This window comes from Pezoporus wallicus, unplaced genomic scaffold (assembly GCF_028554395.1).
Source record: "Pezoporus wallicus isolate ANWC-B61680 ecotype Strahan unplaced genomic scaffold, APGP_CSIRO_Pwel_v1 contig_6, whole genome shotgun sequence".
NCBI classification, from domain to species: domain Eukaryota; kingdom Metazoa; phylum Chordata; class Aves; order Psittaciformes; family Psittacidae; genus Pezoporus; species Pezoporus wallicus.
This window is the reverse complement of record NW_026635111.1, coordinates 3,777-20,690: the sequence shown is the minus strand read 5'-3', so window position 1 is coordinate 20,690 and position 16,914 is coordinate 3,777. Positions and strand designations below refer to the sequence as shown.

At 43.6% G+C, this 16,914-nt stretch overlaps 1 protein-coding gene across 1 annotated transcript; it reads right to left on the bottom strand.

The window, feature by feature from the left end:
* Window positions 1-278: 278 nt before the first annotated feature.
* LOC130596078 (arrestin domain-containing protein 3-like) lies at window positions 279-16,155 on the bottom strand (the record flags this gene model as incomplete). Its single annotated transcript, XM_057403363.1, has 5 exons — window positions 279-322; window positions 624-786; window positions 1,201-1,457; window positions 14,674-14,776; window positions 16,008-16,155. Coding segments are annotated over 5 exons (715 nt in total), but the record flags the coding sequence as incomplete, so codon positions are not given.
* Between the last annotated feature and the right edge of the window lie 759 nt (window positions 16,156-16,914).

Genomic DNA, 16,914 nt, shown 5'->3' with positions numbered 1-16,914 from the left:
AAAGTACCAAACAAGGGGATAAGAAGGGCTTGGTGACTTTAAATATCCAGGATATTAGATAGGTGAAAACAAAAGTAAGGAAATATATCATTCTTTCTTTAGCCATAAGAAACTTCCTATAGAAAAGAATATTATTTTTTCACAAAGCTACTAAGGCTGGTGAGAGACCCCCAGGAGCTGCTATTACAGGTTGCAATGCCTTATAACCAAGGATATGATTGGGATACCACAGGTGGAAGAAATGAAGTTGTACACAGATACATTGGCATCCTGTACTTTCATTTCTGCCACCTTCCAAGGCTGCTGGATTTCACTGGCTGTCCTAGAGAGAGAAAGGCAGGGAGGGAAGAAACTTGTTCTACATTGGACAAGCAGGTGGCAAGAAAACATCCACAACAGACTTTCTGTAGGCTTTAAGATGAAAGGATGTTATTTGACTCTGTTAGCAAGACTGCTATTAATAAGGACAACAAAAAAAAAAAAACAACCACAAAAAACCCCTACAAAACCCAACAAAGCCCCCCCCCCCCCCCCAAAAAAAAAAAAAACACCAAACACCAAAAACCCACAAACAAAAACCCAACAGACTAGCAAGTTGATTGGGATTTCTATTGTAAAGTTACCTTCTGGTCTTTCAGGCAGCATCAGACCAAGCCAATTCATGTTCATGCTACCCTGGCTGCTCACACTTGATGTTCTGCTACCAAATGGATGTAGAGGAATGGTACCAATGACCAGTGGTAAGTTAAGGAATAAATCCATGGCTCCTGGAATATCAACATATACCTGAAGAAAAATGAGACTTGCATATGATTAAAATGTGGAGTTTTATCAGCACTTCATAAGTATTAGCCTAAGTTGTCTTCCTATGGAAGTTTCCCATGAGGAGCTTGTTTCTAATAGTGTCTTTAAGGGCCCGTACCCCTACAGAGACAAGGGCTCTTCAATTTAAGAGCCTTAACATGAGCCCTTAAATGGAAACACAACCTACTCATCAAATGCTTGCCTAGTTGACACACAACTCTTTTAAGAGCTGGCAGTATTTAAGTAAATTTAGTATACAAGATCTCCTATCAGGCTACCAATACTAGAACAATGTATTTCTTTCTTAACTAATTATCACAAAATGCTGCGATATGAATTTGTATGGAATGTTGGAAGCTACTCATTCTAGAGAGTAAAACAGACCACGCAACATACCATCAGGGTATACTCCACACGGATTATGCTACAGTCAAGGATTGAAGGGGAAACAGGTGGAATTTTCAACTGTTTGCCATTCCAGGTTTCTGTTTTGCCAGATGACAGGGATTCCCCACAGAGATTGGCAACAAGCTGTTTGACTTGCTTCATTTTCCCTCTGGCATAGAATGCTTGTGTTTGGTAAATGGTTGCCTTTGGCACCACCATACGGGAAGAGCAATTCTCAATCTCAGCAAAGATGTGAATTGATTCACCTGAAGCAAACAAAAAAACAAACAAAAAAAAAACCCACAAAATTTCACATTCGCTTTACATTTACAAGTCAACTTAAGAATACTGTCACATTCTATAGACTTATTGTTAGTATTAGGTGAAATTGTGTGTTGAAACAAGAATACAAAGAGAAAAGATGATTATATTTGAAAATCTGTTAATCAGTAGAGGGGGTTTATGTATTAGGAAAGTTTAAGAACAAGCTGAAATTCTTCTATTGTGTTTCTTAGTTACTTTATAACTAAGCATTACAATGGTAGCTATAACGATAAGCAACTAACATAGCCATATATGGGAAAGCATATATGGGTGGATTTAGGGGAGTACTGTGAAACTCTACCGAAGCAGAACTCACGAAAGTACCAGTAGTCAAGTGAAAATAAGAGAATGCTGGCATCCACATAATGATTGGGACATGTCCAAGGAACAAAAAGTGAACAGGACAAGCTGAGGAAGACTCCTTACTTCATCAGGACGACCACCAGAGGGGGCTGCGCAAGCGCAAAAGAGGCTGATGTCGTAATAGACTGATGTGGCAATTTTTGATGCATATGTATTAGTCAGTGATGTAATCTGTGTTGAATATGTATTAGCTACAAAATTCTTAGTGTATAAAATGCGAACTCGATGTGACAAGGGGAAAGCCAGATTTGGGCGCATGCCCCTGGTTTCCCAGCGCTGCAATAAAGCACCTCATATAACCATTCCGGTGGTTGCGTGTCAGTTCTTACCCTAACATTTTGGCGACCCAGATGGGACCTCCCGGGCATTGCTGAGGTGGATCGCGTCTCGATCCTGCTCCAGCCGGCACCGAGAAGTTCTCAGGGAGCCATCGACTGCGACCAACCTCTGCTGCTCACGACGGACCTCTGATACAGTAAGATAGGTGCTTTTTTTTAATTTGGTTACGGTACCGATATTCAATAGCGTGTAGTGTACCGACTTCTGATAAAGCCTGCCTGTTAGACGTGGTGAAAGCTGCATGCGGTTTGGCGAAGTCTGGTCTGGTAAAGCCTGCCTGTTAGACGCGGCGAAAGCTGCGCTTAGTTGGGCAGGGAGCTCCCGGGGTAAGCCTAGGTGCCGTCCGTTAGACAGTGACGAAAGTCCTGCAGGTTCGGCAAAACTTGTTTCGGTATTGGTTTATGCTGCAGGGACAGCATTGGTAAAATTACTGTAATATAGTGGTGTAAAGGAGCTTGTCCTTTGAGAATTTTTGTACCTGCAAAATGCCATCGATTCCCAAGTCATCCCCATTAGGCTGTCTCTTGAGCCATTGGAAAGAAGGGGGATTTGGGCAAAGCATGCGGAAAAGTAAGCTGATTATTGTAATGTTTGGTGGACACAATATGAATTGGAGGATCAAGAAAAATGGCCTGAAAATGGGACTTTACAGTACAATACTATACTGCAATTAATGTCATTTTGTAAGAGGGAAGGAAAATGGGACGAGGTACCATATGTGGACCTTTTCTTTGCTTTAAGAAATAATGATGAGTGGAAAAAATCCTGTGGAATAATAATGGTTGTAAAGGTAAATGCTAATGAACAGTGTAAGGGATGTGTTACCGAAAAAGTGTATGAAGTGCCTTGCTGTACACAACAGTTTACAACACCAGAGGGATATTGAAAGTCTGGATTTAGCAGTTGCTCCGTCAGCCCTGCCATCATTAGATATAGAAGGGGGGGGAAGAAGGTGATAGTGATAATGATCTTGAGAGTCTGGGTAGTTGCTACTACAAAAGAGATCAGAAAGTAGACACCGCCCCCCCCCCCCCCTCCCCCCGGTTTCACACAGAACTCGCCAGAGGGGAAATCGGGAAGGAAAAAAAATGCAAAACCCAGGTACATAAAGCAGTGCTGGCGCCTTTAAGATAGGGGGTGGGAGCTGAGGGCCCGGTGTGTATGTTAAGGTACCCTTCTCGCCTGGAGATTTAGTCATCTGGAAACAATCAGCAGGAACATATAGAGAAAACCCTGATAAAGTAGCCCATGTAATGAAAATGATTATGAAAACTCAAAATCCAATTGGGGGAAAAAGAAGTGAAATTTTTAATAGACACAGGGGCTACCTATTCAGTTTTAAATGATTTACATGGGAGGTTAGGGGAAAGAACTACGACAATTGTGGGAGCCACAGGGAAGGAGGAAATACGGCCATTCTTGCAGCCCCTAGATCTGTGATTTAGAGGGAAGGAATTAACACATGAATTTCTATATGTACCTGAATTCCCCATTCCCCTTTTAGGATGGGACTTATTGGCCAAATTGGATGCAATGATCATTTTTGAGAATGGTGAATTAATAATGCAAATTCCAAAATCAAAAGTAGGACAAATCTTGGTTCTTAAAGAAAAGCCTATTGCTCAAATCCCAAAGGAGGTAGAAGAGGCTGTAATACCGGTAGTCTGGGAAACAGAAATCCCGGGAAAATCAAAAGCAGCTCAACCAGTAACAGTGGAACTAAAAGATGGAGTTAGGCCAGTAAGAATAAAACAATACCCACTGAAGCTAGAAGCAAGATATGAGATTATAAAAATAATTGAGAAATTTTTAAAATATTGAATTTTGGAAGAATGTGAATCAGAATATAACACTCCAAATTTTTCCAGTAAGAAAACCAAATGGTGAATATAAGTTAGTACAGGATCTGAGGGCAATAAATGAAATAACAAAAGATATCCACCCAGTAGTAGCAAATCCTTATACACTGTTAACATCTGTGAAGGAAAAATATAAATGGTTTACAGTGATTGATTTAAAGGATGCCTTCTTCTGCATTCCTCTTGATAAAAGTAGCAGGAAATTGTTTGCATTTGAATGGAGAATCCACAGAGCAGACGAAAAACACAACTAATGTGGACCAGACTACCACAAGGATTCAAAAAGAGTCCAACCCTTTTTGGGAACCAATTGGCTAAGGAACTGGAGGCATGGAGCACTCAAGGAAAGGTATAGGTACTGAGATCACAATATCTCTTATTGCAATACGTAGATGACATCTTTATTGCGACAGAACAAAAATCGTTATGCATAAAGGTGACTACTGAAATCCTGAACCAGCTAGGCCTGAATGGTTATAAAGTCTCAAAAGAAAAGGCACAAATTGCATGTACAACCGTGTTGTATCTAGGATGTGAAATTTCGCAAGGACAGCGAAAACTGGGAATAAATCGTATAGAGGCAATTTGTGCCATTCCAGAACCACGGAATTTACATGAGTTAAGGACATTTTTGGGCATGGCAGGATGGTGCAGGTTGTGGATAATGAATTACGGACTCATTGCTAAATGAAGCCCAAAAATCACATGCTTTTGTTTGGGACAAACCACAGAAAGAGGCCTTTAAAAACTGAAGGAGGTGTTAACAAAATCACCAGCATTGGGACTCCCAGATTTGACAAAAGACTTTCAGTTATTTGTCCATGAGAGACAGAGATTGGCATTGGGAGTATTAACCCAGAAACTTGGAAGCTGGAAAAGACCAGTAGGATATTTTTCAAAACAACTGGACCCACTTTTCTAGGAACCGACTTAGAGGAAGGAACTCTTGAACATAACTGCATAGAAGTCATCGAGCATACATATGCAACCAGAACGGACTTAAAAGATATACCTCTTGAACAACCGGACTGGGAACTTTTCATAGACGGAAGCAGCTTTGTGGAGAACGGGACAAGGTACGCAGGATATGCTGTGACAACACAACAAAAGGTAATTGAAGCAAAAGCATTGCCTCCTGGGACGTCAGTTCAACGGGCAGAGCTGATAGCTCTTACAAGAGCGTTGGAACTGAGCGATGACAAAAAGGTAAATGTATGGACTGATTCAAATTATGCGTTTGGTGTAGTACATATACATGGAGCATTATGGAAGGAACGAGGACTGTTATCTTCACAAGGAACTAATATAAAATATCAAGAGGAAATTTTGAAACTGATAATTGCTGTACAAAAACCCAAACAGGTAGCCATTATGCATTGTAAAGCACACCAAGGAGGAACTTCAAAGATATCTGAAGGAAATACACTGGCAGATGAGATAGCTCAAAAAGTTGCCCGGAAGGTATGGAGTATGATGGCCCTGATACCTCTTAAGGTAAGCCCACTCCGTACTTATCTTCCACAAGATCAAAAATATTCAAGAAAAGATGAGAAGTTGGCAGGACTTTTAAAGGCTCAAAAGAATTCTGAAGGGTGATATACAACAACAACCGGACAGGTAATAGTACCACCAGCAATAATGCGAAAAATCCTACAAACTGAATATCAAAAATGTCACTGGGGTGCAGAAGCACTGGTAACTTATTTAAAAAGAGGAATAATTTCCACACAGATGGTAACTATGGCAAAAGCAGTGGAGTCAAAATGTGAAATTTGTTTGAAAAATAATCCAGTAGTAAAAAGACAAATTGAGATGGGGAAAATTAGGATAGGAGTGGAAACAGGAGATTATTGGCAGGTTGATTTTGTGGAACTACCAAAAATACAAGGGTACAAATATCTGCTAGCAGTGGTTGACACTTTTTCTGGATGGCCAGAGGCCCTTCCCTGTCGCAAAAATCAGGAAAAAGAAACGGTGAAGTGGCTGGTTAGAGAAATGATTTATGATCTGATTGGTCAGACAGAAAGATTAGCCAGAGCAATGAGGAAGGGATTCAGAGACATGAATTTGCAGTTGCAAGCAACGGCTAAAATGACCTTGCAGAACAAAATGGCGTTGGACATGTTATTAATTAAAGAACATGGTGTTTGTGAATATTTGAAAGACAGATCATTGTTGTATTAATATTCCTAATGTAAATGCGAAGATAGAATACAATACTTCCCAACTGACCAAAACAGAACAGGAAGCAGAAAAAGGAGTATACTTCACCTTACAAGATGGATTCGTTCCCTCGTGCAAACTGTAATTGTGTGTCGTGGTTTAAACCCTAGCCAGACAGCTGGTTCACTCACTCCCAGTGAGTGGTGCTGGGCTGAGAGCAATCGAGGACACCCCCCCCCCACCACCAGGGCTCTCCCCTTCCCCGCTCCCAGAGGAACGGGGAGGAGGATCCAGCAACCAATGCACAACACAAATCACCACCACTATCACCAATGACAACAATGGTAGAGAAAATAACAAGGGAAGAGAATACGATACCACTGGCCAAGAAACGAGTCCCACCCGGAAGCCCGTGTCCTTCCGGGTAACTCCCAGTTACCCCCCACCCTGGGCATGACGGGCTGTGGTATGGACTACCTCTTTGGCTAGCCTGGGTCAGGCACTCCGTCTCTGCTTCCTCCCAGCTTCCCCTCCTCCCTGGCAGAGCATGAGCCTCACAAAGTCCTTGGTGAGGGTAAACATCACTTAGCAACAACCGAAAACATCGGTTTCACCAACACTGTTCCCAGGCTGGAAGTCAAAACACAACACTGCACCAGCTACCACAAAGGAGAAACATGACTGCTACTGCTGAACCCAGGACATTATCCACCCCTTATTCCATACCATTCACGTCGTGCTCAGATCCCACATTTTCAATACACCATCGCTCTCCCATATATATACATCCATACACACACAGACCAAGAGGAAAACATCATTTTCTTAGTGCATGGACCAATCCCTATAATGCTGCCGAGTCCATTCAGTCCATAATGTCAGGTTCCATCTCTTGTAACAGTCTTTCAGGGCAGGAAAGGCTGTGTGCAGTATTGGATCGTTGCCTGCTGATGCTCGTCGTTCCTTTACTATGGAACTCATCCGGTTCATCAAAGTTCATTCTCTGTTGGGATGATGGTTGGAGGGAAGTCAGGCCAGTCGCTGGTGACCTGGAGACATCTAGTTGATGAGCTATAAAAGTATTACACAGCAGGCAACAGCATACAATTGAGTTCACTGGCTGTTTTCCCCTAAAATCAAATCCCCTTGAGGTATACATCAGACTTACTCATCTTCCCGCATTACCCACCAAGTATGTCCGGGTCCCTGAGCAAAAGTAATCCCACGAGTGGGTTTGCCTTTACCTGAAGCAGGAATAACCCAGACTGTCTTCCCCAACAAATTCTTCATATGCACCACAGGAACCCCCTCTACAATATGTAAAAGTTCTGACTGGGCTGGGCCAGCCCTGTTGGCAGATCCTCTGGTGTTGACCAACCAGGTGGCCTTTGGTAAGTGTGTATCCCAATGCTTGAAAGTTCACCCACCCATTGCTCTCAGTGCAGTTTTTAACAGCCCATTGTACCGTTCGATTTTCCCAGAGGCTGGTGCATGGTAGGGGATGTGATATACCCACTCAATGCCATGCTCTTTGGACAAATATCTATAAGGTTATTCCAGAAATGAGTCCCATTGTCTGACTCAATTCTCTCTGGGGTGCCGTGTCGCCACAAAATCTGTTTCTCAAGGCCCAGGATAGTGTTCCGGGCAGTGGCATGGGGCACAGCGTATGTTTCCAGCCACCCGGTGGTTGCTTCCACCATGGTAAGCACATGGTGCTTGCCTTGGCAGGATGTCGGCAGTGTGATATAGTCAATCTGGCAGGCCTCCCCATATTTATACTTCAACCATCGTCCTCCATACCAAAGAGGCTTTAACTGCTCAGCTTCCTTAACTGCAGCACATGTTTCACACTCATGAATAACCTGGGCAATAGTGTCCATTGTTAAGTCCACCCCTCGATCACAAGCCCATCTATAGTTGCTTCTCCGCCCTGATGGCCTGAAGTGTCATGGGCCCACCAAAAAAAATTCACCTTTATGTTGCCAATCTAAGTCCATCTGAGCCACTTCAATCTTAGCCGCTTCATCCACTTGTTGGTTGTTCTGGTGTTCCTCAGTGGCCCGACTCTTGGATACATGGGCATCTACATGACGTACCTTCACCACCAGGTTCTGCACCCGGCAGCAATATCTTTCCACAGTGCAGCAGCCCAGATGGGTTTACCTCTGCGTTGCCAGTTGCTCTGCTTCCATTGTTTCAACCACCCCCACAGGGCATTTGCCACCATCCATGAGTCAGTATAGAGGTAAAGTACTGGCCACTTTTCTCGTTCAGCAATGTCCAGGGCCAGCTGGATGGCTTTCACCTCGGCAAACTGACTCGATTCACCCCCTCCTTCAGCAGTTTCTGCAACTTGTCGTCCAGGACTCCATACAGCTTCCTTCCATCTCCGATGCTTTCCCACAATACGGCAGGACCCATCATTAAACAAGGCATACTGCTTTTCACTTTCTGACAGTTTATTATATGGTTGGGCCTCTTCAGCACGCATCACCTCCTCCTCTGGTGACATTCCAAAATCTTTGCCCTCTGGCCAGTCCATCATGACTTCTAGAATGCCTGGACAACTGAGATTTCCTATTCGAGTTCGTTGTGTAATTAGTGCAGCCCATTTACTCCATGTAGCATCAGTTGCATGATGTGTAGAGGAGACCCTGCCTTTGAACATCCAGCCCAGCACGGGCAACCGGGGTGCCAGGAGGAGCTGTGCTTCAGTGCCAATCACTTCCGAAGCAGCTCAAACCCCTTCATAGGCTGCCAGTATCTCTTTCTCAGTTGGGGTATAGCTGGCCTCAGATCCTTTGTATCCCCGACTCCAAAAGCTGAGGGGTCGACCTCGAGTCTCCCCTGGAGCTTTCTGCCAGAGGCTCCAGGTAGGACCGTTCTCCCCAGCTGCAGTATACAGTACATTTTTTACATCTGCCCCAGTCCGGACTGGTCCAAGGGCTACTGCATGAACTATCTCGCATTTAATTTGCTCAAAGGCTTGTTGTTGCTCAGGGCCCCATTTAAAATCATTCTTCTTCCGGGTCGCATGATAGAGAGGGCTTACAATCGAACTGTAATTTGGGATGTGCATTCTCCAGAAACCCACTGCACCCAAGAAAGCTTGCGTTTTTTTCTTATTAGTTGGTGGAGACATTGCTGTTATCTTGTTGATCACATCTGTGGGGATCTGGTGACGTCCATCTTGCAATTTTATTTACAAAAATTGAATCTCCTGTGCAGGTCTGTTGCAGAATGACTCTAAGAGCAAGGCCATGGATCCTTAGAGGCCTTGTGCGAGCAAAGCAAGGTGTAGGCCTCACAGGTAATCGGATACCGGATGTGGGAGGAGAATGTGAAGGAAGCTGCGTAGAACTAAGCAAAACTGTTGTGACTAGTAGGCGTGGCTAAACACCAGGCGGATATAAGCGAAGTGGGCCACAAATAAAGTAGAAGTTTGCTTATCACCCATATTGGGTTGGCGTGTCTTACTTCTCCTCGCCACTTACACAGGTTCCTTGACCTTACTCCGTTTAATGGTAAAACCGGCTTTCAGCAGGATTTGAATTATTTTCCTCCCTTTCTCAAAGACTTCTTCTTCTGTATCGCCCCACACAATAATGTCATCAATGTATTGCAGGTGTTCTGGAGCTTGCCCCTGTTCCAGTGCAGTCTGGATCAGTCCATGGCAAATGGTAGGGCTCTGTTTCCACCCCTGGGGCAGTCGGTTCCAAAAGAACTGGACACCCTTACAAGTAAAAGCAAACTGTGGCCTGCACTCTGCTGCTAAAGGAATTAAGAAACATGCATTGGCAATATCAGTCATGGCATACCACTTGGCTGCCTTTGACTCTAGTTCATAATGAAGATCTAAAATGTCTGGTACGGCAGCACTCAATGGTGGTGTGACTTCATTCAGGCCACGATAGTCTACTGTTAGTCTCCATTCTCCATTAGACTTTCTCACTGGCCATATGGGGCTATTAAAGGGCGAGAGGGTCCTGCTGATCACTCCCTGACTCTCCAGTCTACGGATCAGCTGATGGATAGGAATCAGGGAGTCTCGGTTGGTGTGATATTGCCGCCGGTGCACTGTTGTGGTCGCAATTGGCACTTGTTGTTCTTCAACTTTCAGCAACCCCACAGCAGAGGGATCTTCTGAGAGACCAGGCAAGGTGGACAGCTGCTCAATTTCCTCAGTCTCCAAAGCAGCAATACCAAAAGCCCACCGGTACCCTTTTGGGTCTTTGAAGTACCCTCTCTTGAGGTAGTCTATGCCGAGGATGCCTGGAGCCTCTGGACCAGTCACAATAGGGTGCTTTTGCCATTCCCTCCCAGTCAGGCTGATTTCAGCCTCCAGCACAGTCAACTCTTGGGATCCTCCTGTCATTCCAGAAATAGAGATGGGTTCCACCCCTTGACAGCTTGATGGCATCAGGGTACACTGTGCACCGGTATCTACTAGAGCCTTATACTTCTGTGGGACTGATGTGCCAGGCCATCTGATCCACACAGTCCAGTAAATCCGATTGTCCCCTACCTCCACCTGGCTGGAGGCAGGGCCCCTCTAATGGTCATCACAGCGTTGGACACTTAAGTCGTGGTAAAAGGGATTATTCTTCGTTATCACGGGAGCTGGAGTAAAATCAGCTCTTCCATTCCATCTGGGAAACTGCTCACCAGAGACTGAAGCCGTAGCTCTCATGGGACGATCAGTCTTGGCCCTTGCTCCCCTCTTCAGTTCACTCACCCGTTCCTCCAAAGCTGAAGTAGGTTTTCCATCCCCCTTTGTCATGTCTTCTCCGTCATCCTGCAGGTAAAACCATAGGGTACCCCATGGCGTATACCTCCTGTATCTCCTCTCACGAACAATAGGACACCTTTTGTTAATAGCTGAGACGTGTTGGTACACGTGAGGAGCTGGATAAATCAGATAGATCGTCCTTCAGTTGTTTAAGATGCTTGGACAGTTTTTCCACAGCTGAGATGATGGAAGGGGTGAGATTGTCTTCGAACTCTCAGAGTTTATGAACCATTTCATCCACTGTTAGTGGTACTATGTCATTCCAGGTTACTGTTGCCGATGAATGGGCATATGATGACGGTGCATTCCGTGTAAGTTTTCGCCACATGGGTCGTGTACATTCAACTTCATCTGGATCTATGGGTGTATCCCCGTTATTCACTTTGATGTGACAGATCATCTCTACGATGGCTGATTCCCTCAGAGACTGGATGCCTTTGTCAATAGTAGTCCACTTGGCCGAACGACTCGTAACATCATCCTTGTAAGGAAACCTTTCTTTCACAGCTGCCAAGAGCCGCCTCCAAAAACTGAGGGGCTTTTTTCTCTTGCAATTGCTTTGTCAATTCCCCCTTCTCTAGCAAGTGATCCCAGCTGCTTGGCTTCTGTACCTTCTAGTTCGTGACCATCGGTCCCATTGTCCCAGCACTGGAGTAACCAGGTGATGATGTGCTCCCCTGGTTGACGGGTAAAATCTTTTTGCATATTCCGTAGCTCGGTTGAGGTCCGAGATCGAGAAGTTACCTCTTCTTCTCCTTCGTCATGTGATGATGACTCCTGATCAGATGCTAGACCGGGTGGTGAATACATTGTTTCTTTATCTTGCTTCACCCTTCTTGCCTCTTTTTTGCTTGTTCTCTTGCGTACAGGGGCAACCGATATTGGTACGAATTGGTCCTCTGGTTTGGCTGCAGTGATTATCACTGTGGTTTGAGTAGCAACTGTACTTGTTGCTGGGGGTGGTGTAGCTGCTGTGCTTTGAGCTGGGGTAACCGCGCTGTCTATTGCAGCCAAAGTTTGAGTAGCGACTGTACTTGTCGCTGGGGCTGGTGAAGCTGCTGTGCCTGGAGCTGGAGTAGTTGCGTTGGCTGTTGCTTTGCCCTCAGATCCGCCGACATTCTTTTCCTTTTGAAGGTGCTGGATAGTGTTGAGGAAGGCCCTGTAAGCATAGGCCAAGACCCAGCACATTGCCATGATTTGTCCATCTCTGGTATGGCCAGAATGACCACACACCTCATTTAAGTGTTTTACTAATTCTTCTGGATTTTGCAGTTGTTTGGTAGTGAAATTCCAAAGTACTGGAGGGGCCCACTGACCTAGACACTTTCCCATACTATCCCACACACCCTGCCACTCATGACTGCCCAGCCTCAGGGAAAATCTCTTGGTCCTCCTATATTGTCGTTTGACCCCAGACAAGATCCAAACCTGACTCTGCTTAACTCTTGAAATCAGTCGTGGGCAAAACACACTCTGTAGGCGTGATAGCATGGTGATTCCCATCACAATCAGCAAACAAGTCTCAACAGCATTAAAAGGCCATTCAAAAACTTCAAAACTCTCAAATGTAAATGGTCTGGGGGGACGACTGGGAGGATAAAAGGATGTCTCCTTCACAGGTTGAGCACCTGAGAAGGAAAAAAAGGATGTCTAATTGCTAAGCACTTCTATTATATACCTCCCAAAGTACTAACCGAGCCCGACCCTGCTTAGCTTCCAAGATCAGACGAGGATGGGCTTTTTCAGGGTGGTGTGGCCGTAGGCCCCACATTGGGCGCCAAAAGAACTGTCATGGTTTAAACCCTAGCCAGACAGCTTGTTCACTCACTCGCAGTGAGTGTTGCCAGAGTGAGAGCAATCGAGGACCCCCCCCCCCCCTTCCCCCACCAGGGCTCTCCCCTTTCCTGCTCCCGGAGGAACAGGGAGGAGAATCGAAAGAGTGCAACTCCTACGGGTTGAGACAAGAACAGTCCAGCAACCAATGCACAACACAAATCACCACCACTATCACCAATGACAACAATGGTAAGAGAAAATAACAAGGGAAGAGAATACTATACCACCGGCCAAGAAACGAGTCCCACCCGGAAGCCCGTGTCCTTCCGGGTAACTCCTAGTTACCCCCCACCCTGGGCATGACGGGCTGTGGTATGGAATACCTCTTTGGCTAGCCTGGGTCAGGCGCCCCGTCTCTGCTTCCTCACGGCTTCCCCTCCTCCCTGGCAGAGCATGAGCCTCACAAAGTCCTTGGTCAGGGTAAACATCACTTAGCAACAACCAAAAACATTGGTTTCACCAACACTGTTCCCAGGCTAGAAGTCAAAACACAGCACTGCACCAGCTACCACGAAGGAGAAACATGACTGCTATGGCTGAACCCAGGACATTGTGATACTGATTGTATTTATAATGCTATATCTGATGTATCTTTGTGTCCGAAAGGAGATAGCCCGGAGCAGTGCATGGATTCATCAAATAATAGGGGCAGTGACAAGAGAATATCCAAAGTATCCAACACCCCTGCCTACCTATCGAGAGACAGAAACTTAAAATTAAGGATGAAAATACTTGCTGAAATGAAGTATTTTCAAAGGGGTAAACGTTAGTAATAGGTGAAATTGTGCGTTGAAACAATAATACAGAGAGAAAAGATGATTATATTTGAAAATCTGTTAATCAGTAGAGGGGTTTTATGTATTAGGAAAGTTTAAGAACAAGCTGAAATTCTTCTATTGTGTATCTTAGTTACTTTATAACTAAGTATTACAATGGTAGCTATAACGATAAGCAATTAACATAGCCATATATGGGAAAGGGTATATGAGTGGATTTAGGGGAGTACTGTGAAACTCTACCAAAGCAGAACTCACGAAAGTACCAGGAGTAGTCAAGTGAAAATAAGAGAATGCTGGCATCCACATAATGGTTGGGACATGTCCAAGGAACAAAAAGTGAACAGGACAAGCTGAGGAAGACTCCCTGCTTCATCAGGACGACCACCAGAGGGGGCTGCGCAAGCGCAAAAGAGGCTGATGTCGTAATAGACTGATGTGGCAATTTTTGATGCATATGTATTAGTCAGTGATGTAATCTGTGTTGAATATGTATTAGCTACGAAATTCTTAGTGTATAAAATGCGAACGCGATGTGACAAGGGGGAAGCCAGATTTGGGCGCGTGCCCCTGGTTTCCCAGCGCTGCAATAAAGCACCTCATATAACCATTCCGGTGGTTGTGTGTCAGTTCTTACGCTAACATTATAACACACCGGTTGCTGCTATCACTGCTCTACCAGGAAAAATATCCACTGATACCAATAGAAGCTGTTCTAAAAAAAGGGGGGGAGGGAGGCAGACCCAAAAACCCCAAACCAACAGCCAACAACAACAAAACAAACAAATCACCCCACACCCCCAAAAAACCAAAACCAATCCACATAGCAGTTTAACAGATGAGGCTCTTTAGCAATCTAGAGATACAAGTGGTGCTGTTTTGGTTAAGAGAGTATACAGAGAAGACTGCTAAATACAGGCTGAGGTGGTAAAAATATTGTTAATGTTTCATTTATATGAAAACGACAGGTACAAGCTCTAGCTTTAGAGCATAAGGAAAAACATATCCTATAATTAGTTCTATTACATACCTGGGGTGTAGCCCTTTCTTTCAATTTTGGCACTTAAAGATATTGGGCCTGAAGTACAAAACCAACAACACAGAGTCTTTTCTTTAGTGCCTGCTTGGGGTGACTGCAAGAAGAGAAAAATACTGTTCATTAAATTAGGAGTTCCTGAATCTCTTCAGGTATTTAAATCAACACAATAAAAAACCCACAACTTTCATAATGCACTTATAACATCTTTCTACAAACAAACATACTTTCATAGGAAAAGTCTCAAGCGATTTAAAAAGCATTATACAGATGACTGTCCTAATTCCATTGCTGTATTAGTATTGCTTGTTCTGCCATCCTCCAATATTACAGCCATATTTAACAGCTTTTAATACTAAAAAAATAAAAAATACTGTATAGCTTAAAATAAAAGGCTTCATAGTCTACACCTCCCAACATACTATTACAGAGCTTTTCAATTAATTAACAGCAAATAAGAATACCTTTGCGCTTTCCATTAAGCTGTACTTCAGAAACAAAATAATTAAGCTAAACTATCTTGATAAGCTAAAATCTTGGTTCCTGCTATTTCCTTGGTTTCTAAATGATCCCGTTTCAGCTACGTTAAAAAGACTTCTTTTACACAATATCAGGATTTAGGGCTTGATACAAAGCCCATTAAAGTCAAATGAGACACCTTTGATATTAATAGAGTCCTTGCAAGGTCCCTTTGCAAGCCTGATCTTTTTCACCCATAAACACAAGAAACCTATTTCAGTGGACTTCCAAATATTTATCCCCCCCCTTAAATTTGAATAAGGGATAAAATAAAGGATTTTCAGGCCAGACTGAAATCAAGCCCTCATTGAAAGCAGTTGTGATATTAAGGGTTTTCTTAAAATGAAATTTCAGGAAAGAATTTTACAGAATTGTGGTAATTCCTCCCTGCTGGTTGATATCTATACGACAGTTTTCTATTATGCACTGCAGTAAATTTTTTACTTTGCATTTTTAAGTTAGCAGTCTCTCACTAAAAAATTAAGAGTTGCACTGTTCCTTCCATGGGTTGCTCTTTATTTATAACTGAAGATGAAGAGTTAAAATTTTCTTCCTTAATGTAATTCTATTATTTAGTAGTATCAATTTAGATTAACAAAAGCATTTTATATATCGTAAAAATCAAGCAACTCCAAGTACAGGCTAACTTAGTCTTCAAAACAGCAGTAGTCAATGAGTTGCTAAATTTAAAAGAGAAGCTGTAGTTAAACTAGCAAATAAATAGTAGGAAAAACTGCATGTTGATGTTGTTTCAGTTATTACATTTAATTATTTTTATGCCAGAAAGGAGTAATTCTGTCAGTTCTTACCAGTAATGAAGGAGTGTTGATATCTATATGCTCAAAGACTGTAAATTCCTTCTTTAATTTTACTGGTAGAAGCCAAGGCCTATGCAATTCAGCTTTCACCCAATAGCGCACACTGCCATGTCTGCCTTCAAATGAGCTAGCAAGTGGTCTGTGCAGAAAAAAGGTCAAAGTTGAGTAAAGTTTTTTTCTCTTTCCAATAACAATACAATTGATCAGATTAGGAATTATCATGTAGGAAAATGGGATGAAGTAATGTATGCAGATATGATTTTCACTTTAAGAAATCACCTGGAGTGACAGACGGAATGCAAAATTAATATACCTCTGTCAGATCTCTTAATTTTGGCTTTGGAAAAGGACAGGAAAAACCTGAAAGCTAAGCTGGAGAGATGTTGTTCAGCCTGTGATATTGGGGAAAGATGTTAAGAAAAACCAAGAGGGAAGAAAGGGGAACTCAGGCAGCTCCTGTGTTTGAGCGTGGGATGAGTGCTGGGGAGGCAGAGGTGGAGGGATATCGGGTGGAGGTGGGGGAGTGGGTTCTTCTCCTATGGGACTAGATCGGTGTGTGTGCTGTGGGGAGTTTTGGACCTTGGACGTGAGATTGCCTTGGGGGAAGTGCCATGGGGTGGCTCCCGTGACTGAATTGGAACTAGACTGACGGGGACATAGAGAATCTACCCTAGCAGATCTACTGCCTAAATTAAAACTAGGGACTAGGGGACATAAAGTGGAATTTCAGTGGATACAGGAGCAACTTATTCGACATTAAATCAGAGGGAAAAGAATTTGTTATAGATGCTAGCTACTGGCCACCAAGAAAAAAGTAAGAAAAAAAAAAACAAACAAGAAGGCATTCTTTCTGAAACCCTTAAAGTACAAATTGGGAAAACAAATGGTAATGCAGAAA